Source organism: Hyla sarda, unplaced genomic scaffold, assembly GCF_029499605.1.
Source record: "Hyla sarda isolate aHylSar1 unplaced genomic scaffold, aHylSar1.hap1 scaffold_267, whole genome shotgun sequence".
NCBI classification, from domain to species: Eukaryota; Metazoa; Chordata; class Amphibia; order Anura; family Hylidae; genus Hyla; species Hyla sarda.
This window is the reverse complement of record NW_026609364.1, coordinates 341353-368968: the sequence shown is the minus strand read 5'-3', so window position 1 is coordinate 368968 and position 27616 is coordinate 341353. Positions and strand designations below refer to the sequence as shown.

Sequence of the window (27616 nt, the reverse complement as noted above, 5' to 3'; positions counted from 1 at the left end):
ACAACAGGACACCATGCGTTACCGGTAGGGAAATACTCGATCTCATCGACTTTCCCAGATGTAAGTGTTTTGGAATAGTGTAGTGTTAGGACATAGAAGGCGTCACACCATACCATCTTAGAAGGTGGAAGAGTCATGAGTCCTAGAGAATTCCCCCGGCCTGAGGAAGCCATAATATGCTAGATACTTGGCTGTTTTTAACAGTAGACCAAAGGGCACGCTAGACAAGGCTTGTGACAGAGACCTGAAAAGCTGCCCGGAAACTGGTTGATGTGCGGTGCCTGGTGCACTGTTAACCTTACTAATCCCTTTGAGGATAGAATGAGTGGAAAACAATGAGGGATTGTCTGGGCACTCTAAGGACTGAAAGTGTTGGATACTCGAGAGGTACAGTTTTACTGTATTGCGAGAGAGTTTGAGGTTTAAATGACAGAAAGCAACAAAGGCCAGTAGGTATTTGATGTTACCGAGATGCTGCTGGGGATTTGTACATTGGAACTTCCAAACAACCTCCATGCTTTGTTATATGACTTGAGAGTGTTGAATGAAAGTGATTGTGAAATAAGCGTCTTTACACTGCCTATGTGTTGTATCAATCCATCATCAACGATCTGAGGTGAGGAGTGGGAACGGCATTGGCCTCTGGGTACACCTGGAGAAAACTATCAATATTAAGCCGAGACAAGGTATCTGCCGCAATATTCCTCTTCCCACTAACATGTTCATCAAAGAAATGAAACTTCTAAATCAAAGACAGCCACATAAACCTTCTGGCAAAGGACATGATCTCTTTGGAAGTAGGCCGACCACTAGTCAAGAAATCTGCTATGTCAGCATTATCAATCAGGAAAATGACCATAGTATTGGTCCATTCCCTGCCCCAGACCTGTGCGGCTGCCACCACCGGGTAAATTTCAGACAAAGAAGACACCTGCTTGAACCCAGGCAGGCTAACCACCTCCTCAAGCCAGGCATTGGCCATCCAAAGAGACCGATAGATAGCCACAAAGCCGGTATTGAAAGCCACGTCAGTGTGGACACATGGGGACTGCTGTGCGGCCTTTGGTGTAAACAACAATATGCCATTCCACTGGGACAAGAATCTTTCCCACATAGCTAAGTCAGCTAGAGCTTCTTTGCCTAGTCGAACAGTGCTGTCTTGATCAGGGGCCCCGATCCTGTGCAGCTTATCTTGTGGGAGACTAGCTTGCATCTTTACTGTGTCTAAGCGTAACCCCAGAGAGGCGATCTCAGTACTTGGGCCCTCAACCTTGTTTGCTGCTACTGGAACATTAGATTGGAAAAAATGGTCCGTAATGTATCGAGGTCCCGAGGGACTGTGGCAGGATGCTCGATCAACAGAAAGTCATCAAGATAGTGTATTACACAGTTACAATGACCTCTGTTGAGTAACACCCCGTGGAGGGCCTGATCAATCTGATCAAATATCCACAGGCTGCTTTAAGAGCCAAATGTCAGTTTGTTAGCAAAATAGTACTGGCCGTTCCACTGGAGGACATACCACTGCCATAAACTGGGTTTCATGGGGAGTAACTTAAAGGCATCTGTAATGTCTGCTTGGATAAAAAGGACCCTTTCCCTAAATGAATAATGACTTCTATGGCCTCATCTATGGAGGAGTACTTCATGGAGAACTCCTCCGATGGTATCAATGAATTTATACTGGGGATGTGACAAGAATGAGGTGCAGAGAGGTCATTAATTAACCTTCTTTTATTCGAAAACTTTCCACACACCACTCCAACTGGATTCAGTCTCCAGATAACAAATGGTGGCAAAGACAAAGGACCAATGAGAAAGCCCTTCATTAGCTCTACTCCCAACAGGGAGGTGACTGTGACTGGGTCCCTAGTGGGTGACAACAAATTTTTACATTCAAAAGATGATTGGGGAAAGTGACACTAGACCAGTGTGAAATCCCTCCGTCAACCCACTGATTAGAAACTGGACCCATGCTGGATGACCCTGCAAGTAGTCACTCAACAGCCCTGTATGCACAACGCTTAGTCATGCAGCTGAACCTTTTTGGGGACATGACACTTTGGGGTGAGCACGAAAGCAGACTGAACATAAGTGAAGAAGCCTGCACTGATTATAATGGCAGGAGATGTAATTAACCCCTTAAGGACCAGGGTTTTTTCCGTTTTTGCACTTTCATTTTTTGCTCCTTGCCTTTAAAAAATCATAACTCTTTCAGTTTTGCACCTAAAAATCCATAAGATTGCTTATTTTTTGCGCCACCAATTCTACTTTGTAATGACGTCAGTCATTTTGCCCAAAAATCTACGGTGAAACGGAAAAAAAAAAACATTGTGCGACAAAATTGGGGGCTTCCGTTTCTACGTAGTACATTTTTCGGTAAAAATGACACCTTATCTTTATTCTGTAGGTTCATACGATTAAAATTATACCCTACTTGTATGGGTTTGATTTTGTCGGACTTCTGGAAAAAATCATAACTATATGGAGGAAAATTAATATGTTTAAAATTGCCATCTTCTGACCCCTACAACTTTTTTATTTTTCCGCATATGGGGCAGTATGAGGGCTAATTTTTTGCGCCGTGATCTGAAGTGTTTAACAGTACCATTTTTGCATTGATAGGACTTATTGATAATTTTTTCATGATATAAAAAGTGACAAAAAATGCGCTATTTTGGACTTTGGAATTTTTTTGCGCTTACGCCATTGACCGTGTGGTTTAATTAATTATATATTTTTATAAATCGGACATTTACGCACGCGGCGATACCATATATGTTTATTTTTATTTACACTGTGTTTTTTTTTATGGGAAAAGGGGGGTGATTCAAACTTTTAATAGGGAAGGGGTTAAATGAGCTTTATTCACTTTTTTTCACTTTTTTTTTTGCAGTGTTATAGGTCCCATAGGAGACTATAACACTGCACACACTGATCTCTTATACTGATCATTGTTATCCCATAGGAGACTATAACACTGCACACACTGATCTCTTATACTGATCATTGTTATCCCATAGGGAGCTATAACACTGCACACACTGATCTCTTATACTGATCATTGTTATCCCATAGGAGACTATAACACTGCACACACTGATCTCTTATACTGATCATTGTTATCCCATAGGGACCTATAACACTGCACACACTGATCTCTTATACTGATCATTGTTATCCCATAGGAGACTAAAACACTGCACACACTGATCTCTTATACTGATCATTGTTATCCCATAGGGACCTATAACACTGCACACACTGATCTTTCATATTGATCACTGGTTTCTCATAGGAAACCAGTGATCGAAGATTCTGCCGCTTGACTGCTCATGTCTGGATCTCAGGCACTGAGCAGTCATTCGGCGATCGGACAGCGAGGAGGCTCTCCGGCTGTCCTGCAAGCTGTTTGGGATGCCGCGATTTAGCCGTGGCTATCCCGAACAGCCCACTAAGCTAACCAGCAGTTTTTACTTTAACTTTTAGCCGCGTGGCTCAGCTTTGAGCGCGCGGCTAAAGGGTTAATAGCGCGCGGCACCGCGATCAGTGCCACGCGCTATTAGTGGCCGGGTCCCGGCTTCACTATGACGCCGGGCCCGCCGTGATATGATGCGGGGTCACCGTGGGACCCCGCGTTATATCACGGGAGCGGGACCAAGGACGTACTCATACGTCATTGGTCCTTAAGGGGTTAAAGTTGTTGCAGATCTGTGACCTGCCGAGGTACCTGATGGGGCAACCTAACTTATCCAGGGCTGCTGCCGGCTTAGGGACAACAGAAGCAGATGGAGCATTGGTATGTCTGGGCTGCACCATCTGTGAAGCTAAGCTTAACTCATTACACCAGTCAGTAGTATGGGTCATGGAGTGGCATTGGTTACAAACTGGACCAAGGCTGCTGCTTTGGCAGAGTATGACCTGTGATATTCATAGAAGACAGAGCCTCCGTACTTGTAACCCAGATCCACTACCTTGTACATGTACAGGTCTACCTCCTCCCTTCTGTTGGGACTGGCAGAACAAACAATGTCCCAGAAAAGACTAAAGGCCAGCACAAATTCCGGCAAGGTGAGTTTACGGTTTAACCTAGCATCCTTGGACTTCGCCACACGCTATGGTCTTGTTGTCTGGGGCTTAGTGATGCAACCAGCAAGGATGCTTGGTTAACCAGTCTGCCTTCAAGTATCTCTTTCTTGATGTTACGTGGAACAAAGTTTCATGGAGCAACATTTAGAAGACCGCCCAACCCACCTGGCATGCTAGTCTGAGCAGTACTAGGAGTGGGATTGGCCTGCGAAGCTGGAGTAGGTGTATCTCTATTCTCAACAGCTTCCAACCTGGATTCTATTCTTGAGTTGGATGATGACATACTATTTAACATGACATGCAATTGTGACAAGGAGGTTTGAATAGTGTCCGGAGGTGCTGTCTCCTGACTGGGACCTGCCAGGAGACGGAAGAGTTCAGCAGCGGAGTATGGAATGTATCTCCTGTGCAACTCTGCCGTCACCTTGAGGATGGTCCATGCTCTAAGTGACAGTATGCTGTGCTCGGATTGCTGATCCACATTATCTGGCAGAGACGCAGTTTCCTCTATGTCTGATACATGAGACATGCTAACTGTGGACAAATCAGAGAAAAAAGGGGGGACCAATCATGATTATAACAAACTGCGCCAAGGAAACCCCTAAATGCAGTTTTCACCTATGGAACTACTGAACCTTCCTTGTCTAAGCCCTTGAGCCGATGTGGAACAAGCTGTAAGCCAGAATGCTGTGGATATAACAAATCTAATGTAACCAACGTGCCTGTAGTCGTGACAGGTTTAAACGCAACCAACGTGCCTGTAGTCGTGACAGGTTTAAACACAACCAACGTGCCTGTAGTCGTGACAGGTATGAACATAACCAATGTGCCTGTAGTCATGACAGGTATAAACATAGCCAACGTGCCTGTAGTCGTGACAGGTATGAACATAACCAATGTGCCTGTAGTCATGACAGGTATAAACTTAGCCAACGTGCCTGTAGTCATGACAAGTTTAAACGTAAACAACGTGCTTGTAGTCATGACAGATATGAGCATAACCAATGTGTCTGTAGCGGCAGAGTTTTAGCCTGTACAACACCTGCTATTGCCGCCCAGACACCTTTTACGCCCCGAAAAGCCACCATCTAACTTGAGTCAGAAGGAGCACTGAGTTGCGGATGCCTACCACATATATGTATATATTATAAAGAGTAGAGGACTGTATATTACCTATAATACTATATTATTGTACACTTACTGATGTTAGGACTGCACTGAATCCCTCCTGAGAAAACTCCAACTCAAAGGATTGTCCACTGAGAGACTGAGTACCTGGAGTATATTAGAGTTTACTGCATGTTAATGAGGGTGCAGACACAGCAACCATAGAGGCACAATGATAGCACCAGACAGTGACAGAGAAGACACCATAATAGCACCAGACAGTGACAGAGAAGACACCACGATAGCACCAGACAGTGACAGAGAAGACACCATGATAGCACCAGACAGTGACAGAGAAGACACCACGATAGCACCAGACAGTGACAGAGAAGACACCACGATAGCACCAGACAGTGACAGAGAAGACACCATAATAGCACCAGACAGTGACAGAGAAGACACCATAATAGCACCAGACAGTGACAGAGAAGACACCATGATAGCACCAGACAGTGACAGAGAAGACACCATGATAGAACCAGACAGTGACAGAGGAGACACCATGATAGCACCAGACAGTGACAGAGAAGACACCATGATAGCACCAGGCAGTGACAGAGGAGACACCATGATAGCACCAGACAGTGACAGAGGAGACACCATAATAGCACCAGACAGTGACAGAAGAGACACCATGATAACACCAAACAGTGACAGAGGAGACACCATGATAACACCAGACAGTGATAGAGGAGACACCATGATAGTATTAGGCAGTGACAGAGGAGACACAATAATAACACCAGGCAGTGACAGAGGAGACACCATGATAACACCAGACAGTGACAGAGAAGACACCATAATAGCACCAGACAGTGACAGAGAAGACACCATAATAGCACCAGACAGTGACAGAGAAGACACCATGATAGCACGAGACAGTGACAGAGAAGACACCATGATAGAACCAGACAGTGACAGAGGAGACACCATGATAGCACCAGACAGTGACAGAGAAGACACCATGATAGCACCAGGCAGTGACAGAGGAGACACAATGATAGCACCAGACAGTGACAGAGGAGACACCAAGATAGCACCAGGCAGTGAAAGAGGAGGCACCATTATAGCACCAGACAGTGACAGAGGGGACACCATGATAACACCAGACACTGACAGAAGAGACACCATGATAACACCAAACAGTGACAGAGAAGACACAATGATAACACCAGACAGTGACAGAGAAGACACCATGATAGCACCAGGCAGTGAAAGAGAAGGTACCATGATAGCACCAGACAGTGATTAAGTAGACACCATGATTACACTAGACAGTGACAGAGGAGGCACCATGATAACACCAAACAGTAACAGAGGAGGCACCATGATAGGACCAGGCAGGTAGAGAGGAGGTACCATAATAGGAAGAGGCAGGGAGAGAGGAGAAACCATGATAGCACCAGGCAGTGACAGAAAAGTTGCCATGATAGGACAAGGCAGGGAGAGAGGTGGTACAATGATAGCATCAGGCAGTGACAGAGGAGACACCATGATAGCACCAGGCAGTGACAGAAGAGGTACCATGATAGCACCAGACAGTGACAGAGGAGACACCATGATAGCACCAGGCAGTGACAGAGGTGGCACAATGATAGCACCTGGCAGTGACAGAGGAGACACCATGATAGCACCAGGCAGTGACAGAGGAGACACCATGATAGCACCAGACAGTGACAGAGGAGACACCATGATAGCACCAGGAAGTGACAGAGGAGACACCATGATAGCACCAGACAGTGACAGAGAAGACACCATGATAGCACCAGGAAGTGACAGAGAAGACACCATGATAGCACCAGGCAGTAAACATGTTCAGATTTTACCTTCAATAGCAAAAATCTTCTCTTGCAGACTTTTCAGAATTTTATCCAGAGCAGAAAAGTCATTGACCTGAAAGACGTTGTCAGGGGATGAGGCGATAATATCTAATTCTCTCTTAGCTACTCCACTGGAGAACGCACTTCCCACCTAGGAGGAATCAGACACATTGGTGGAAGGTTAAACATAGGAGATGTTGCTGAATGTCTCCATTAATCCTATATATTACATATTATTAAGATCAGCATCATAAGGTCTATGATGGTTACAGCTCATCTCCTCCCCTCCCTGCACATGTCACAGAGCATGCCCACTACACGGAAGAAAAAATTAGAAATGAACTGTCAGATCATTGTTAGAAATACTGGAAGGAATACAGGCAATATGTTCCATTTAAATACTTGAGCAGTATACAGTGGGAAAAAAATGGAGGTGGCGCCGGGTGCGGTGTAGGTCTTTAGTCGGTATAGGGATGTACCTGGGTGGGGGGTAGTGTATCCCTTGCCGGTGATGGTAGCTTGGTATGCAGGCCTGCAGCGTGTGGACGGAGCCCAGAAGGTGGGTCCGTATGGAGAATGCAGAAGAACAGGAAAAAACTGCGGTGGCGCTCCCAAGGAAGTAACCCGAAGTCATGGGTATAGGGTATAAAGTAAATAATTTAGTTTTTTACAGCATAAAGAAATCAAAGAAAAATAAAAATCTTAATGCAAGACGCGTTTTGGGAGTCACAGCTCCCTTTCTCAATTGCAGGTGGTGGCTGTATGGCAAGGTAACAGGTAGGGGGGTTTAAATACATTTGAAAACATTTGAAAATGGCGCCAAAACCAGGTGAGCTGGTGACGTCATGTGGGATGGATGCCGGGGCCAGGTGTGGACAGGGCAATAAAGACATACATTTTCAATAAAGGAGCATGAAAACCATGTAAAACATAAGAAATTACATAAATAAAGTCTTTTTTAGGGGCATTTAGGTGGTTTAAATGAACCACGTGAAGTGTCCATGGTGGCAACCAATCAGAAGGCTGCCGGTGGGACCAATCAGGAGGCAGTGGGAGGAGGCTGTCATCGCTGTGCAGGGTTGCCACGGTGGGTTTGAATGGAGACGGGCCTCTTGAAGCTGATTGGTCGCTCACTGCTGAATAGTATAGGGGCGACCAATCAGGAACGTGCTGTACATAGCTGTGTAAAGTTACGCTGTCATAGGAAAAAAGTCAGTGAGGGGATGTCATCCAAATATGGGCATGGGGATGGTATGCTAAATTCTGATTGGCTGTTTGGGATGTCGAGTGAGCCAATCAGAGAGGGGACGTATGAGTTCGGGTTGCAAGTCTTTGCCGCTGGTGGCGGCAGAATAACGTTCAAAACTGTCAACCAATCGCTGCTGGGCAGGTCCGGGCGGCGACCAATCAGGGTTGAGACGTATATTTCCTCTTTGGAGAATTCCTAGAGGCATCGGCGGCAATTCTTTTTTGATTGAAAAATCCGACCAAACACGTCAAGTCAGGGTGGGGTGGTGACCAATCAGGAAGAAGGAGGTTAGTAACGCTGTCAGGATGCCGGTATCCAGCTTTATCATCGTCCGGTCAGGCTGTAATCCGATCTGGTGGTCATCGGGGTCGGTCATCAGGGTCTGGATCACACCTGTAAGGAAAGGAAAAGGTAGAGGGGAGGGATGAGGCAGGTGGCTTCTGCGGCGGCTCGGTGTCATCTTGTCCCGCAGTGAGGAGGCATCTGGTGCGGCTGTCACGATGTCATCGGGACCTGGTAGCTTGTCTTTGGCTGGCATCGGTGAGGCAGCAGAGTCATCGGGTGGTGCCGGCGGTGTCATCAGGATGTCATCGGGGTGGCAGCGGGCAGCGGCATCGGAATGGCATCTCGTGGAGGCATCAGGGTGGGCAAACTGGCATCAGTGGGTAGACTGGCATTAGGGCAGCAGTGGGTGGGGATATGAATTAAGTGACATTTTCGATGTACTCATTCAAACGCGAGGGTGTCAAAGACTTAAGGGTGAAAATCCTTAAGTTTTCGCATTTTCTCAGCATTGCGAAGCGGTGGTCAGTGTCAGCGGAGATGTGTTCAATAGGTGTGATGGTGTGGCACCTGAAATCACTGCTGTGCTTTTCCGCTGCATGCCTGGAGACACTGTGGAGTTGGTTCCCCTTGGTGATATTGGATCTGTGCTTGTTAATACGCTGATTCAGTGGTTGGATGGTACGTCCGACGTACAAGGGCACCACAGGGGCACTCGAGGAGGTAGATCACGTAGGAGGTGCTGCAGTTGATGAAGCTCTTGATGGGGTAGGTGATGTTGGTGATCCTGCAGGGGAATTTGGTGCACTTGTTCGCAATGTTGTTGCAGCATTTGCAAAGGGGTTTGCTGCACTTGTAGGAGCCAGTGACAGGTGGGGTGTCCAGTATGGTGGTCTGTTTCTCAGGTGCTTTTAGCTTGCCAGCATATTTTTGAGGGACCTGTTCTTTCAGAAAGTGATGTTAGTTTTCGGGGGGTGCAGAAGTCTTTGAGAAAGGGGTCCCGCAGGAGAGTCTTCCAGTGGTCAGTGATGATCTTTTTGATGAGTTTGTGGTCATCATTGTAGGTAGTGATGAAATTGAAGGAGTGGGTTTGCTCAGGTGGGTCATTGGTGGTGACCGTAGGTTTCAGGCACTCTTTTTGTGAGAATTTGCTTGCCTTGAGCTTGCTCTGGTTGATGAATGAGGTGGGGTAGCCTTTGGATTTGAAGCGCTGGTCCAGGATTTTACTTTAGTTCACGAAATCTGAGGGTTTGGTGCAGTTTCTTCTGATTATCTTGTACTGACCAAAGGGGATGTTCTGTGTCCATTTTTTGAAATGGCAGCTGTCATAGTTGAGGTAGCTATTCCCATCCACTGACTTGAAGTGGGTCTTGGTTTGGACCCGGTTGTCCTCGGTGTGGTAGACAATTACATCCAGGTATTCGATGGAGTCCTCTGAGTGGTTAAAGGTGAATTGGATGTTCCAGGAGTTGTCATTTAGGGAAGTCAGGAAACTGTTGAGGTTTTCCTTGGAGCTGTCCCAAATGATGAAGATGTCATCTATGTATCTTTTGTACAGTATGCAATGTTTAAACAGTTCATGTTTGTACAGTACAGTCTCTTCAAAGTGTTCCATAAAGAGGTTAGCGAGACTAGGTGCGAATTGGCTCCCCATCGCTGTGCCGCAGCACTGGTGGTAAATGCTGCTGTTGAATTGGAACGAATTGTTCTGTAGGATAAAAAGGATGCTGTCCAGGATGAATTGGCGCTGGAGTGATGGTATAGTGGGATCGCTTTAAAGGAAATTGGATACTGAGGCAATGCCCAGGTTGTGGTCAATGATGGTGTATAAGGAGGTAATGTCCATAGTCAGAAGGCTGTAGTGATCTTCCCACTTTACATCAAGGATGGAGTTAATTAAGTCTGTGGTGTCCCTGGTGTACGAAGGGTAGCGCTTGGACGTATGTATGGCTGTAGGATGATGTCCACATACTGTGACAGGTTCGATGTCAGGGAGTTGATGCCGGCGTTGATCGGTCTGCCGGGTGGGTTCTTTTGGTCTTTGTGGACTTTGGGCAGGTAGTAGAACAGCGGGGTGTCAGGTCAGGGCTGCCATCAGAAATTTTGGGGCCCCTTACACAGCTTGTAGTCTGGGCCCCCCCTCCTCCCCGCGGCAAACACTAGATTTTATCTTAGTATCGGGCTTAGAAACATAAAATGATATCGCCACTCTGTATTAATTTTGCAGTGAATACTGTAGGGAAATAAAAGCCACTATACGCAGGCCAGTATCATTAATAACACCACAATACAAGCGACATATAATTCCGCCACACCATAATAACTACCATTACTACTAATACTCCTATATTGTTATTGAATAAAAACCACTATACAAATACCAATATCCGCCATACAGTGACCATACAGAAATAGATACCAGCTGTACACAGGTGCTGCAGACCATATAAGTCATTATAGTTATATACTCACAGGTGCTGCAGACCATATAAGTCATTATAGTTATATACTCACAGGTGCTGCAGACCATATAAGTCATTATAGTTATATACTCACAGGTGCTGCAGACCATATTAGTCATTATAGTTATATACTCACAGGTGCTGCAGACCATATAATTCATTATAGTTATATACTCACAGGTGCTGCAGACCATATAAGTCATTATAGTTATATACTCACAGGGGCTGCAGACCATATTAGTCATTATAGTTATATACTCACAGGTGCTGCAGACCATATTAGTCATTATAGTTATATACTCACAGGGGCTGCAGACCATATAAGTCATTATAGTTATATACTCACAGGGGCTGCAGACCATATTAGTCATTATAGTTATATACTCACAGGTGCTGCAGACCATATAATTCATTATAGTTATATACTCACAGGTGCTGCAGACCATATAAGTCATTATAGTTATATACTCACAGGTGCTGCAGACCATATTAGTCATTATAGTTATATACTCACAGGTGCTGCAGACCATATAATTCATTATAGTTATATACTCACAGGTGCTGCAGACCATATAAGTCATTATAGTTATATACTCACAGGGGCTGCAGACCATATTAGTCATTATAGTTATATACTCACAGGTGCTGCAGACCATATTAGTCATTATAGTTATATACTCACAGGGGCTGCAGACCATATAAGTCATTATAGTTATATACTCACAGGTGCTGCAGACCATATAAGTCATTATAGTTATATACTCACAGGGGCTGCAGACCATATTAGTCATTATAGTTATATACTCACAGGTGCTGCAGTCCATATAAGTCATTATAGTTATATACTCACAGGGGCTGCAGACCATATAAGTCATTATAGTTATATACTCACAGGGGCTGCAGACCATATAAGTCATTATAGTTATATACTCACAGGTGCTGCAGACCATATAAGTCATTATAGTTATATACTCACAGGGGCTGCAGACCATATAATTCATTATAGTTATATACTCACAGGTGCTGCAGACCATATAAGTCATTATAGTTATATACTCACAGGTGCTGCAGACCATATAAGTCATTATAGTTATATACTCACAGGTGCTGCAGACCATATAGGTTATTATAGTTATATACTCACAGGTGCTGCAGACCATATTAGTCATTATAGTTATATACTCACAGGGGCTGCAGACCATATAAGTCATTATAGTTATATACTCTCAGGGGCTGCAGACCATATTAGTCATTATAGTTATATACTCACAGGTGCTGCAGACCATATAAGTCATTATAGTTATATACTCACAGGTGCTGCAGACCATATTAGTCATTATAGTTATATACTCACAGGGGCTGCAGACCATATAAGTCATTATAGTTATATACTCACAGGTGCTGCAGACCATATAGGTTATTATAGTTATATACTCACAGGTGCTGCAGACCATATTAGTCATTATAGTTATATACTCACAGGGGCTGCAGACCATATAAGTCATTATAGTTATATACTCACAGGGGCTGCAGACCATATAAGCCATTATAGTTATATGCTCACAGGGGCTGCAGACCATATAAGTCATTATAGTTATATACTCACAGGTGCTGCAGACCATATTAGTCATTATAGTTATATACTCACAGGGGCTGCAGACCATATAAGTCATTATAGTTATATACTCACAGGGGCTGCAGACCATATAAGTTATTATAGTTATATACTCACAGGGGCTGCAGACCATATTAGTCATTATAGTTATATACTCACAGGTGCTGCAGACCATATTAGTCATTATAGTTATATACTCACAGGGGCTGCAGACCATATAAGCCATTATAGTTATATACTCACGGGGGCTGCAGACCATATTAGTCATTATAGTTATATACTCACAGAGGCTGCAGACCATATAAGTCATTATAGTTATATACTCATCAAAACTAATCCTAAATATTTTTTTAGATATATAAATACAAAAAAACCAGGACAGAGCATGTAGGACCCCTTAATAATGATAATGGGGAGGCGATCAAGAGAAGGCGGGGCTACTGAATGGGTTCTTTAGTTCTGTATATACTATGGAAGAAGGAGCTGACATTGGCCAGGTCAGTGCTGGTAACACATAATGTACAGGTCAGTGCTGGTAACACATCATGTACAGGTCAGTGCTGGTAACACATCATGTACAGGTCAGTGCTGGTAACACATCATGTACAGGTCAGTGCTGGTAACACATCATGTACAGGTCAGTGCTGGTAACACATCATGTACAGGTCACTGCTGGTAACACATCATGTACAGGTCAGTGCTGGTAACACATCATATAATTTATTGAACTGGCTTAATGTAGAGATGGTACAAGGTAAGTTAAGTAAAGTAAATGTAAGCAAATCTCCAGGGCTGGATGGACTACACCCAAGAGTTCTTAGAGAGGTAAGTTCAGTAATATCTGTACCCCTGTTCATGATATTTAGAGATTCTATGGTGTCTGGTATTGTGCCAAGGGACTGGCGCAAGGCGAATGTGGTACCAATCTTCAAGAAGGGCTCTAGGTCTTCCCCAGGAAACTATAGACCAGTAAGTCTAACGTGCATTGTGGGTAAATTGTTTGAAGGACTTATAAGGGATTACATACAGGAATACATAGGGGATAATAGTATTATAAGTGATAGCCAGAATGGGTTTACTAAGGATAGAAGTTGTCAAACCAATCTAATTTGCTTTTATGAAGAGGTGAGTAGAAGCCTTGACAGAGGAATGGCTGTGTATATAGAGGGGGGCTGTGTATATAGAGGGGGGCTGTGTATATAGAGGAATGGCTGTGTATATAGTGTTTCTGGATTTTGCTAAAGCGTTTGATACTGTCCCTCATAGACGTCTGACAGGTAAGTTAAGGTCCTTGGGTTTGGAAACTTTAGTTTGTAACTGGATTGAACACTGGCTCATGGATCGTACCCAGAGAGTGGTGGTCAATGATTCGTACTCTGATTGGTCCCCGGTTATTAGTGGTGTACCCCAAGGTTCAGTACTGGGCCTGCTGTTGTTTAATTTATTTATCAATGATATAGAGGATGGTATTAACAGCTCTGTTTCTATCTTTGCAGATGACACCAAGCTTTGTAGCACAGTACAGTCTATAGAGGATGTGCATAAGTTACAAGATGACTTGGATAGACTAAGTGTCTGGGCCTCCACTTGGCAAATGAGGTTCAATGTGGATAAATGTAAAGTTCTGCATCTGGGCACTAATAACCTGCATGCATCGTATGTCTTAGGGGGGATTAAACTGGCAGAGTCACTGGTAGAGAAGGATCTGGGTGACTTGTAGATCACAGACTACAGAATAGCACAATGTCAGGCTGCTGCTTCCAAAGCCGGCAGGATATTGTCATGTATCAAAAGAGGCCTGGACTCCAGGGACAGGGACATAATACTCCCCCTTTATAAAGCATTGGTACGGCCTCACCTGGAATATGCTGTTCAGTTTTGGGCACCTGTCCATAAAAGGGACACTGCGGAGTTGGAAAGGGTGCAGAGACGCGCGACTAAACTAATATGGGGAATGGAACATCTTAGCTATGAGGAGCGATTAAAGGAGTTACAATTGTTTAGTCTTGAGAAGAGACGTATAAGGGGGGATATGATAAACGTATATAAGTATATTAATGGCCCATACAAAAAATATGGAGAAAAACTGTTCCAGGTTAAACCCCCCCAAAGGACGAGGGGGCACTCCATCCGTCTGGAGAAGAAAAGGTTTAGTCTAAAGGGGCGACACGCCTTCTTTACCGTGAGGACTGTGAATTTATGGAACGGTCTACCTCAGGAACTGGTCACAGCAGGAACAATTAACAGCTTTAAAACAGGATTAGATACATTCCTGGAACAAAATAAGATTAATGCTTATGAAGAAATATAAAACTACATCCCTTTCCCTTATCCCCTTCACTTCAATCCCCTGGTTGGACTTGATGGACGTCTGTCTTTTTTCAACCATACTAACTATGTAACTATGTAACTATGTAACTCACAGGGGCTGCAGACCATATAAGTCATTATAGTTATATACTCACAGGGGCTGCAGACCATATTAGTCATTATAGTTATATACTCACAGGTGCTGCAGACCATATAAGTCATTATAGTTATATACTCACAGGGGCTGCAGACCATATAAGTCATTATAGTTATATACTCACAGGGGCTGCAGACCATATAAGTCATTATAGTTATATACTCACAGGGGCTGCAGACCATATAAGTCATTATAGTTATATACTCACAGGGGCTGCAGACCATATAAGTTATTATAGTTATATACTCACAGGGGCTGCAGACCATATAAGTCATTATAGTTACATACTCACAGGGGCTGCATAGGGTATTATGGCCCTCATATTGCCTCCATAGTATTTTATGCCCCTCACATTGCCCTTCACTGTACATTATGCCCCTCATTTTGCCCCATTGTATATTATGCCCCTCATATTGCCCCCAATTGTGAAATATACCCTCATATTGCCCCAATTGTATATTATTCCCTCTCATTTTGTCCCCATTGTATATTATCCCCCTCATATTGCTCCCCTTTCTATATTACCCCTTGATATTGCTCCTCTTTCTATATTACCCCCCTCATATTGCTCCCCAGGGGCGTAGCTTGAAACCACAGGGCTTCGATGCCAAACATGTCCCTGGATAGTGTGGTAGGTAGCTAACCAGTTAGGTAGGAAGGAAGACAGCCAGGTAGGTATGCAGTTAGGTTGCCAGGTAGTTAGGTAGAGAAATAGCCAGGTACCCAAATAGGTAGGTTGCTAGGTTGGCAGGTAGTTTGGTAGAAAGATAGCCTGGTAGCCAAATAGGTAGGTAGCTTGGTTGGCAGGTAGTTTGGTAGAAAGATCGTAAGGTAGGTATTCAGGTATAAAAAGGTAGGTATAGCCAGGTAGGTAGATAGACAGATTGCCAGGTAGGTATGAAGACATGTAGGTATGTAGTTAGCTAGGTTGCCAGGTAGGTAGGTAGGTAGCCAGTTAGTGTACTAGGTTGCCCGGTAGGTAGGTAGCTAGGTAGGAAGACAGTAAGACAGATAGATACGTAGGTGGGAATACACTCAGGTAGGTAGGCAGCAGGTGGTGGAATAAATCTCTCATAAAGTAGCATGGGTAATACAGTGTTTCTCAACCAGGGTGTCTCAAGCTGTTGCAAAACTACAACTCCCAGCATGCCCGGACAGCCGGGCGAGTGGGCGGGCAATGGGGAGGGGACCTCCCGCCGGCCACTGCAGATTTAAAGAGGCAGTGGCCACCAGCCCCGGAGGTATGTGTGGCTGCTGCATTCTGACTAATTGGCTGACTGTATGTAGTCAGTTAATCAGTCAGCATGCAGTGTACAGTGGCGGGCCCCCAGCGGTCAGTGAGTGACAGACACAGTCACTCACTGACAAGCAAAAAAAAAAAAAAAAAAGAAGAAGAATGACATGGTCGGCCGGGCCCCTGAAGATCCAAGCCCCTTATAACAGTATGGGTTGTACCCCCCTGATGGCGGCCCTGTGTCAGGTTCTGTGATGTTAATGTAGTTGTACTCCTGCTTGGTGATGATGTCCTCTGTGAGACCATGGTTGAGCAGTTTACTAAGCTCTTTTTGTTGGCTGGCGATGGAGTTCTGTGACAGCTTGCTGTAGAAGGTGCGGTCGGAGAGGAGCCTCTGTGATTCCTTCAGGTAGTCAGTTCTGTTGAGCAGGACGATGCCGCCGCCTTTGTCGGATGATTTGATGATGATGTCGGGGTCATCCGCCAGTTCCTTTCTCTGGCCTTTCTCTGCTGAAATGTGAGGTTGCTGGAGTCCTTGGGTTTGTCTGAGGGTTTGCAAAGTCTCTCAAAGTCAGTAGATACTCCAGCGGCGAAGATATCAATGAAGTTGCCTTTATGGTGAGACTTGGGTTTGAGTCCACTGTGATGCGGTGGAGGATACATCGGTGTGGCAAGTACCGATGTCTGTGCAGCTGCAGGTGTCTCTTTGGCGTAGTGGCTGGGTAAGTTGAAATGTCTTTTAAGGGTTAATTTCCTAATGAAGGCATTGAGGTCCAGGAACAGGGTGAAGTCATCGGGTCTGCCTGATGGGCAAACAGACAGACCTTTCTGGAGGACACTCTCGTGGTGCTTGGTGAGAGTTTTGCTGGACAGATTGAAGGTTTTCAGGTGGGTGGAGGATGGGGGTGGTGGTTTAAAGTCTCTTACTGGAAGTGTTGCTTCTTTCTTTCGCCTCCTCTGCATCCTCTCTTACTTTTCTTTTTTGTGTTCTGGGTTGCAGCGGCGGGGCCAGTGAAATCTGCTCCAGGTTCTGGGTGATGGTACCCGCTTGCATGGCCCCCACCTGGAGCGGCGTAGTGTTGCGGTTCAGGGCCGGGGGTAGCACTAAAAAAGACTCGACCAGGGAGGCGTTGGCAGTGGGGGAGTCCCCGAGGGTGGTCGCTTAGTTTCTGTGGATGCCGGTGGGAGAGTGCGGGTAGCCGGCTGTGGGGGTAAAGAAAGAGGTAGTGTCTCTGAAAGCAGACTGTGTCGGCGGTGACTGCTGGGTGCGTGGCAGTGTGATGCTGCCGTGCACTGTGATGAGGGAGTCATCGAAGGATGTGGAGGACTCGTTTGCTGATGAGTCGAAGCGGCCGGAGGGTAGCCGAGGTGGAGTGTTGCTGGGGTGGTCACTTTCCTTCTTTTGTTCTCTTTCAATGAACTCCAGGAGTTCAGGTGGGATGGTGAGGGGGTCGACAGTCTTTGTGGGAGGCCGGGTGGGTGCCTCCGCAGTGGGAATAGTAGCCGGGGTGCAGGTGGTAAACCTGGAGGTGGGTACCGTCGAGTTGGATACTCCGCTGGGTGCCTCGATAGTTGAAGGTACCACCGGGCAGGGTGCGGGGGTTGCCGCCGCTGTGGCGAGGGGTACCACAGGGCTGGTGGGGTGGTGGTGGTGGAAGCCTGGTATGGTGGAAGCAGGATTGCGGGGAGGCGCACCTTGGTGGTAGGTGCGTCGGGGTTGGGACGGGCACAAGGGGGAACAGTCTGTTTCTGCTTCAGGTGAGCAGGTGGGTGCCTTGGTGCTGTGGCAAGGTAAACCCCTACCTGTTACCTTGCCATACAGCCACCACCTGCAATTGAGAAAGGGAGCTGTGACCCCTGAAACGCGTCTGGCATAAAGTTTTTTTTATTTTTCTTTGATTTCTTTATGCTGTAAAAAATAAATTATTTACTTTATACCCTATACCCACGACTTCAGGTTACTTCCTTAGAAGCGCCACCGCAGTTTTTTCCTGTTCTTCTGCATTAAATACTTGGGCTGTCGCTGTTCCACCCTCTTCAGCGCTGCTGTATCTATGTACATAAATTATGAAATACACAATATTCCAGGTGTGACTGAGAACTTACCCCAATGGAAATGCGTTGAATCCCAAATGACTTGGCCAATAACGTTGCATCAGAAAATCTAACATCTCTGTCATTTGACAAACCATCTGTGATCACAATAAGAAGTTTCCGAGAGTCCTTACGAGACAAAGGGATGAAAAGCTTCTCCCTGTAAAAAAAAGAAAGATGGAGCATTGTTAGTCGCAGAAGATCCAGTACCTGGAGAACCTTACTCAAGAAGATCCTTGCTACAGAGACAGGAAAGATGGAGCATTGTTATCAGAAGACACAAGACCTGGAGAACCTAACCCAAGAAGATCCTCCATACAGAGATAGGAAAGATGGAGCATTGATATCAGCAGAAGATCCAAGACTTTGAGAACCTAACAAGAAGATCCTCTTTACAGAAATCGGAAAGATTGAGCATTGTTATCAGCAGAAGAAGATCCTTGATCTTGAGAACCTAACCAAAGAAAATCCTCCCTACAGAGATAGGAAAGACGGAGCATTGGTATCAGAAGAAGATCCTTGATCTGGAGAACTTAACCCTAAAAGATCCTCCCTACAGAGATAAAAGATAGAGCATTGTTATCAGAAGAAGACCAGAGACCTGGAGAACCTAATCCAAGAAGATTCTCCCTACAGATATAGGAAAGATGGAGCATTGTTATCAGAAGAAGACCTGAGAACTGGAGAACCTAACCCAAGAAGATTCTCCCTACAGATATAGGAAAGATGGAGCATTGTTATCAGAAGAAGACCTGAGAACTGGAGAACCTAACCCAAGAAGATTCTCCCTACAGATATAGGAAAGATGGAGCATTGTTATCAGAAGAAGACCTGAGACCTGGAGAACCTAAGCCAAGAAGATCCTCCCTACAGAGATAGGAAAGATGTAATATTATTAACAGCAGAAGACCTGAGACCTGGAGAACCTAACCCAAGAAGATCGCCTCTACAGAGATAGGAAAGATGGAGCATTGTTATCAGCAGAAGACCAGGGAACTGGAGAACCTAACAAAAGAAGATCCTCCATACAGAGGTAGGAAAGATGGAGCATTGTTACCAGCAGAAGACTCGAGACATGGAGAACCGAGTGCAAGAAGATCTAGTATACAGAGATAGGAAAAATGAAGCATTATAATCAGAAGACAACCCGTGACCTGGATACCCTAACCCAAGAAGATCTTCCCTACAGAGACGGGAAAGATGAAGCATTGTTATCAGCAGAAGATCCGATACCTGGAGACCCTAACCCAAGAAGATCCTCCCTTCAGAGATAGAAAAGATGGAGCATTATTATCAGCAGAAGACCTAAGACCTGGAGAACCTAATACAGGGACATCCCCCTACTGAGATAGGAAAGATGGAGCATTGTTATCAGCAGAAGATCTGAGACCTGGAGAACCTAACCCAAAATGATCCTCCCTATAGAGATAGGAAAGATGGAGCATTGTTATCAGCAGAAGACCGGAGACCTGGAGGACCTAATCCAAGATGATACCACCTACAAAGATAGGAAAGATAGAGGATTGTTATCAGCAGAAGATCAGAAACTTGGAGAATCTAACCCAAGAATAACCTTACTACTGAGATAGGAAAGATGGAGCATTGTTATCAGCAGAAGATCCAAGACTTTGAGAACCTAACAAGAAGATCCTCTTTACAGAAATCGGAAAGATTGAGCATTGTTATCAGCAGAAGAAGATCCTTAACCTTGAGAACCTAACCAAAGAAAATCCTCCCTACAGAGATAGGAAAGATGGAGCATTGGTATCAGAAGAAGATCCTTGATCTGGAGAACTTAACCCTAAAAGATCCTCCCTACAGAGATAAAAGATAGAGCATTGTTAACAGAAGAAGACCAGAGACCTGGAGAACCTAATCCAAGAAGATCCTCCCTACATAGATAGGAAAGATGGAGCATTGTTATTAGCAGAAGAACTGAGACCTGGAGAACCTAACCCAAGAAGATCCCACCTACAGAGATAGGAAAGATGGAGTATTGTTATCAGCAGAAGATCTGAGACCTGGAGAACCTAACCCAAGAAGATCCCACCTACAGAGATAGAAAAGATGGAGCATGGTTATCAGAGGAAGGCCTGAGACCTGGAGAACCTAACCCAAGAAAATCCTCCCTACAGAGATAGGAAAGATGGAGCATTGTTATCAGCAGAAGACCTGAGACCTGGAGAACCTAACCCAAGAAGATCCCACCTACAGAGATAGGAAAGATGGAGTATTGTTATCAGCAGAAGATCTGAGACCTGGAGAACCTAACCCAAGAAGATCCCACCTACAGAGATAGAAAAGATGGAGCATGGTTATCAGAGGAAGGCCTGAGACCTGGAGAACCTAACCCAAGAAAATCCTCCCTACAGAGATAGGAAAGATGGAGCATTGTTATCAGCAGAAGACCTGAGACCTGGAGAACCTAACCCAAGAAGATCCCACCTACAGAGATAGAAAAGATGGAGGATTGTTATCAGCAGAAGACCTGAGACCTGGAGAACCTAACCCAAGAAGATCCTCCCTACAGAGATAGGAAAGATGGAGCATTGTTATCAGCAGAAGACCTGAGACCTGGAGAACCTAACCCAAGAAGATCCTCCCTACAGAGATAGGAAAGATGGAGGATTGTAATCAGCAGAAAAGTTGGGACAAGGAGAACCTAACCCAAAAAGATCCTCCCTACAGAGATAGTTAACTATTTCTGAACGGAGGGTGTTATAGGTTATAGGTTTTGTGATAACTTTTAAGGATGGGGCATTGCTCTCAGCAGAAGATCTGGGACATAGAAACCCTAATCCAAGACTTTCAGGTTCTCTTCTTACTGAATGTCTCACATTATCATAATATCTCGTGAACTTTTCTTCAGGACAGAGGACACATGTACATAGAATGTAGCAAAATAAGAGGAAACCTGGAAAATCTGCCTAAGAGGATGACATGTGACCTGAGGCCACAACAAGTCCTCCACGTAAGACCAAGCGGAATCTATATTACGTCAGCAGAAGAGAATGACCATGAGGCTTATAGTCTGTGACACTAGGGGGCACTCTACTGAGACGCACATTATAATGCAGATGGTCCATTACCATGTGGCACTTACACAGCACTCAGGATGGCAGTCGGGGTTTTTGTGGCATATCCATCCTGAAATTTAATATTTCTCACAGTATTCAAGTCTGAACTGGAGGGAAATCTTCTGAACTTGAACTGTGCTGTGATATAGTGGGAATACTGTAACACTGCAAACTAGGAGGAGAAGAGAGAAATCATCCAATTACCAGTAATCCATCACATCATTGTCCTTATCCCATCACCGCCCCTCATCCCATCACCGCCCCTCATCCCATCACCGCCCCTCATCCCATCACCACCCCTCATCCCATCACCACCCCTCATCACATCACCGCCCCTCATCCCATCACCGCCCCTCATCCCATCACCGCCCCTCATCCCATCACCTCCCCTCATCACATCACCGCCCCTCATCCCATCACCGCCCCTCATCCCATCACCGCCCCTCATCCCATCACCGCCCCTCATCCCATCACCGCCCCTCATCCCATCACCGCCCCTCATCCCATCACCGCCCCTCATCCCATTACCGCCCCTCATCACATCACCGCCCCTCATCCCATCACCGCCCCTCATCCCATCACCGCCCCTCATCCCATCACCGCCCCTCATCACATCACCGCCCCTCATCCCATCACCGCCCCTCATCCCATCACCTCCCCTCATCCCATCACCGCCCCTCATCCCATCACCGCCCCTCATCACATCACCGCCCCTCATCCCATCACCGCCCCTCATCACATCACCACCCCTCATCACATCACCGCCCCTCATCCCATCACCGCCCCTCATCCCATCACCGCCCCTCATCCCATCACCGCCCCTCATCCCATCACCTCCCCTCATCCCATCACCGCCCCTCATCCCATCACCGCCCCTCATCACATCACCGCCCCTCATCCCATCACCGCCCCTCATCCCATCACCGCCCCTCATCACATCACCGCCCCTCATCCCATCACCACCCCTCATCCCATCACCGCCCCTCATCACATCACCACCCCTCATCACATCACATCACCGCCCCTCATCCCATCACCACCCCACATCACATCACCACCCCTCATCCCATCACCACCCCTCATCCCATCACATCACCGCCCCTCATCCCATCACCGCCCCTCATCCCATCACCACCCCTCATCACATCACCGCCCCTCATCCCATCACCGCCCCTCATCCCATCACCGCCCCTCATCACATCACATCATTGTCCTTATCCCATCACCACCCCTCATCACATCACCGCCCCTCATCACATCACCACCCCTCATCCCATCACATCACCGCCCCTCATCCCATCACCGCCCCTCATCCCATCACCACCCCTCATCCCATCACCACCCCTCATCCCATCACCGCCCCTCATCCCATCACCGCCCCTCATCACATCACCGCCCCTCATCCCATCACCGCCCCTCATCCCATCACCACCCCTCATCCCATCACCGCCCCTCATCCCATCAGCACCCCACATCACATCACATCACCTCCCCTCATCCCATCACCGCCCCTCATCCCATCAGCACCCCACATCACATCACCGCCCCTCATCCCATCAGCACCCCACATCACATCACATCACCGCCCCTCATCACATCACCACCGCTCATCCCATCACCTCCCCTCATCCCATCACCGCCCCTCATCACATCACCACCCCTCATCCCATCACCGCCCCTCATCCCATCAGCACCCCACATCACATCACATCACCGCCCCTCATCCCATCACCTCCCCTCATCCCATCACCGCCCCACATCACATCACCGCCCCTCATCACATCACCGCCCCTCATCCCATCACCGCCCCTCATCCCATCACCGCCCCTCATCACATCACATCACCACCCCTCATCCCATCACCACCCCACATCACATCACCGCCCCTCATCCCATCACCGCCCCTCATCACATCACCGCCCCTCATCCCATCACCACCCCTCATCCCATCACCACCCCTCATCACATCACATCACCACCCCTCATCCCATCACATCATTGTCCTTATCCCATCACCGCCCCTCATCCCATCACCGCCCCTCATCACATCACCGCCCCACATCCCATCACCGCCCCTCATCCCATCACCACCCCTCATCCCATCACCGCCCCTCATCCCATCACCGCCCCTCATCCCATCACCACCCCTCATCCCATCACCTCCCCTCATCCCATCACCTCCCCTCATCACATCACCTCCCCTCATCCCATCACCACCCCTCATCCCATCACCGCCCCTGATCCCATCACCACCCCTCATCACATCACCTCCCCTCATCACATCACCACCCCTCATCCCATCACCACCCCTCATCCCATCACCTCCCCTCATCACATCACCACCCCTCATCCCATCACCGCCCCTCATCCCATCACCGCCCCTCATCCCATCACCTCCCCTCATCACATCACCACCCCTCATCCCATCACCGCCCCTCATCCCATCACCGCCCCTCATCCCATCACCGCCCCTCATCCCATCACCGCCCCTCATCCCATCACCGCCCCTCATCCCATCACCACCCCTCATCCCATCACCACCCCTCATCCCATCACCGCCCCTCATCACATCACCTCCCCTCATCCCATAACCACCCCTCATCCCATCACCGCCCCTCATCCCATCACCACCCCTCATCACATCACCACCCCTCATCACATCACCACCCCTCATCCCATCACCACCCCTCATCACATCACCACCCCTCATCCCATCACCGCCCCTCATCCCATCACCACCCCTCATCACATCACCGCCCCTCATCCCATCACCACCCCTCATCACATCACATCACCGCCCCTCATCCCATCACCACCCCTCATCGCATCACCACCCCTCATCACATCACATCACCGCCCCTCATCCCATCACCACCCCTCATCCCATCACCGCCCCTCATTCCATCACCACCCCTCATCCCATCACCACCCCTCATCCCATCACTAACTCTCATCATATCACATCACCGCCCCTCATCCCATCACCTCCCCTCATCCCATCACCACCCCTCATCCCATCACCGCCCCTCATCCCATCACCACCCCTCATCCCATCACTACCTCTCATCATATCACATCACCGCCCCTCATCCCATCACTGCCCCTCATTCCATCACCACCCCTCATCCCATCACCACCCCTCATCCCATCACCGCCCCTCATCCCATCACCGCCCCTCATCCCATCACCACCCCTCATCCCATCACTACCTCTCATCATATCACATCACCGCCCCTCATCCCATCACCTCCCCTCATCCCATCACCGCCCCTCATCCCATCACCACCCCTCATCCCATCACTACCTCTCATCCCATCACCGCCCCTCATCCCATCACCGCCCCTCATCCCATCACCGCCCCTCATCCCATCACCACCCCTCATCACATCACATCACCGCCCCTCATCCCATCACCACCCCTCATCCCATCACCACCCCTCATCCCATCACCACCCCTCATCACATCACCACCCCTCATCCCATCACCGCCCCTCATCACATCACATCACCACCCCTCATCACATCACCACCCCTCATCCCATCACCACCCCTCATCACATCACCGCCCCTCATCCCATCACCACCCCTCATCACATCACATCACCGCCCCTCATCCCATCACCACCCCTCATCCAATCACCGCCCCTCATCACATCACCGCCCCTCATCCCATCACCGCCCATCACCTCCCCTCATCCCATCACCGCCCCTTATCCCATTACCGCCCCTCATCACATCATCGCCCCTCATCCCATCACCACCCCTCATCCCATCACCACCCCTCATCCCATCACCACCCCTCATCACATCACATCACAGCCCCTCATCCCATCACCACCCCTCATCCCATCACCACCCCTCATCCCATCACCACCCCTCATCACATCACATCACCGCCCCTCATCCCATCACCACCCCTCATCACATCACATCACCGCCCCTCATCCCATCACCACCCCTCATCCCATCACCGCCCCTCATCCCATCACCTCCCCTCATCCCATCACCGCCCCTCATCCCATCACCACCCCTCATCCCATCACCTCCCCTCATCCCATCACCACCCCTCATCCCATCACCACCCCTCATCCCATCACCACCCCTCATCACATCACATCACCGCCCCTCATCCCATCACCACCCCTCATCCCATCACCACCCCTCATCCCATCACCACCCCTCATCCCATCACCGCCCCTCATCCCATCACCACCCCTCATCACATCACATCACCGCCCCTCATCCCATCACCACCCCCTCATCCAATCACCGCCCCCTCATCACAATCACCGCCCCTCATCCCATCACCGCCCATCACCTCCCCTCATCCCATCACCGCCCCTTATCCCATTACCGCCCCTCATCACATCACATCACCACCCCTCATCCCATCACCGCCCCCTCATCCCATCACCGCCCCCTCATCACATCACCACCCCTCATCCCATCACCGCCCCTCATCCCATCACCGGCCCCTCATCCCATCACCGCCACTCATCCCATCACCGCCCCTCATCCCATCACCGCCCCTCATCACATCACCGCCCCCTCATCCCATCACCGCCACTCATCCCCATCACCGCCCCTCATCACATCACCGCCCCTCATCACATCACCGTCCCTCATCCCATCACCGCCCCTCATCCCATCACCGCCCCTCATCCCATCACCGCCCCTCATCCCATCACCGCCCCTCATCCCATTACCGCCCCTCATCACATCACCAACCCCCTCATCCCATCACCGCCCCCTCATCCCATCACCGCCCCTCATCACATCACCGCCCCCTCATCACATCACCGCCCCTCATTCCATCACCGCCCCTCATCACATCATTGCCCCTCATCCCATCACCCGCCCCTCATCCCCATCACCGCCCCTCATCACATCACCGGCGCTCATCACATCACCGCACCCTCATCCCATCACCGCCCCTCATCACATCACCGCCCCTCATCCCATCACCACCCCTCATCCCATCACCGACCCCTCATCCCATCACCGCCCCTCATCCCATCACCGCCCCTCATCACATCACCGCCCCTCATCACATCACCCGCCCCTCATTCCCATCACCGCCCCCTCATCACATCATTGCCCCTCATCCCATCACCTGCCCCTCATCCCATCACCCGCCCCTCAATCCCATCACCACCCCTCATCCCATCACCCGCCCCTCATCCCATCACCGCCACCTCATCACATCACCGGCGCTCATCACATCACCGCCCCCTCATCCCATCACCGCCCGCCTCATCACATCACCGCGCCCCTCATCCCATCACCGCCCCTCATCCCATCACCGCCCCTCATCACATCACCGCCCCCTCATCACATCACCGCCCGCCCTCATCACCACCCCTCATCACATCACCACCCCTCATCCCATCACCGCCCCTCATCACATCACCGCCCCTCATCCCATCACCGCTCCTCATCACATCACCGCCCCTCATCCCATCATCACCGCCCCTCATCCCATCACCGCCCCCTCATCACATCACCGCCCCTCATCCCATCACCACCTCCTCATCACATCACCACCCCTCATCCCATCACCGCCCCTCATCCCATCACCGCCCTCATCACATCACCGCCCTCATCACATCACCGAGCCCCTCATTCCATCACCGCCCCTCATCACATCATTGCCCCTCATCCCATCACCGCCCCTCATCCCATCACCGCCCCCTCATCACATCACCGGCGCTCATCACATCACCGCCCCTCATCCCATCACCGCCCCTCATCCCATCACCGCCCCTCATCCCATCACCCGCCCCTCATCACATCACCGCCCCTCATCACATCACCGCCCCTCTCATCACCACCCCCTCATCACATCACCACCCCCTCATCCCATCACTAACTCTCATCATATCACATCACCGCCCCTCATCCCATCACCTCCCCTCATCCCATCACCACCCCTCATCCCATCACCGCCCCTCATCCCATCAACCACCCCTCATCCCATCACTACCTCTCATCATACCTCTCATCATATCACATCACCGCCCCTCATCCCATCACTGCCCCTCATTCCATCACCACCCCTCA

The 27616-nt window shown here is 48.4% G+C and overlaps 1 protein-coding gene across 1 annotated transcript in view; it reads right to left on the bottom strand.

Moving 5' to 3' along the window:
* Nucleotides 1–742: 742 nt before the first annotated feature.
* The window catches only part of LOC130324858 (integrin alpha-D-like), a 95726-nt gene continuing 68852 nt past the window's right edge, over nt 743–27616 (bottom strand). Inside the window, exons 7-13 of the mRNA XM_056553273.1 lie at nt 21583–21728; nt 18492–18639; nt 7083–7227; nt 5291–5364; nt 4725–4776; nt 4255–4623; nt 743–1284 (exon numbers count right to left, since the gene is read on the bottom strand). Coding sequence (XP_056409248.1) covers nt 743–1284; nt 4255–4623; nt 4725–4776; nt 5291–5364; nt 7083–7227; nt 18492–18639; nt 21583–21728 — 1476 coding nt within the window. The remainder of the gene's footprint in view (nt 1285–4254; nt 4624–4724; nt 4777–5290; nt 5365–7082; nt 7228–18491; nt 18640–21582; nt 21729–27616) is intronic.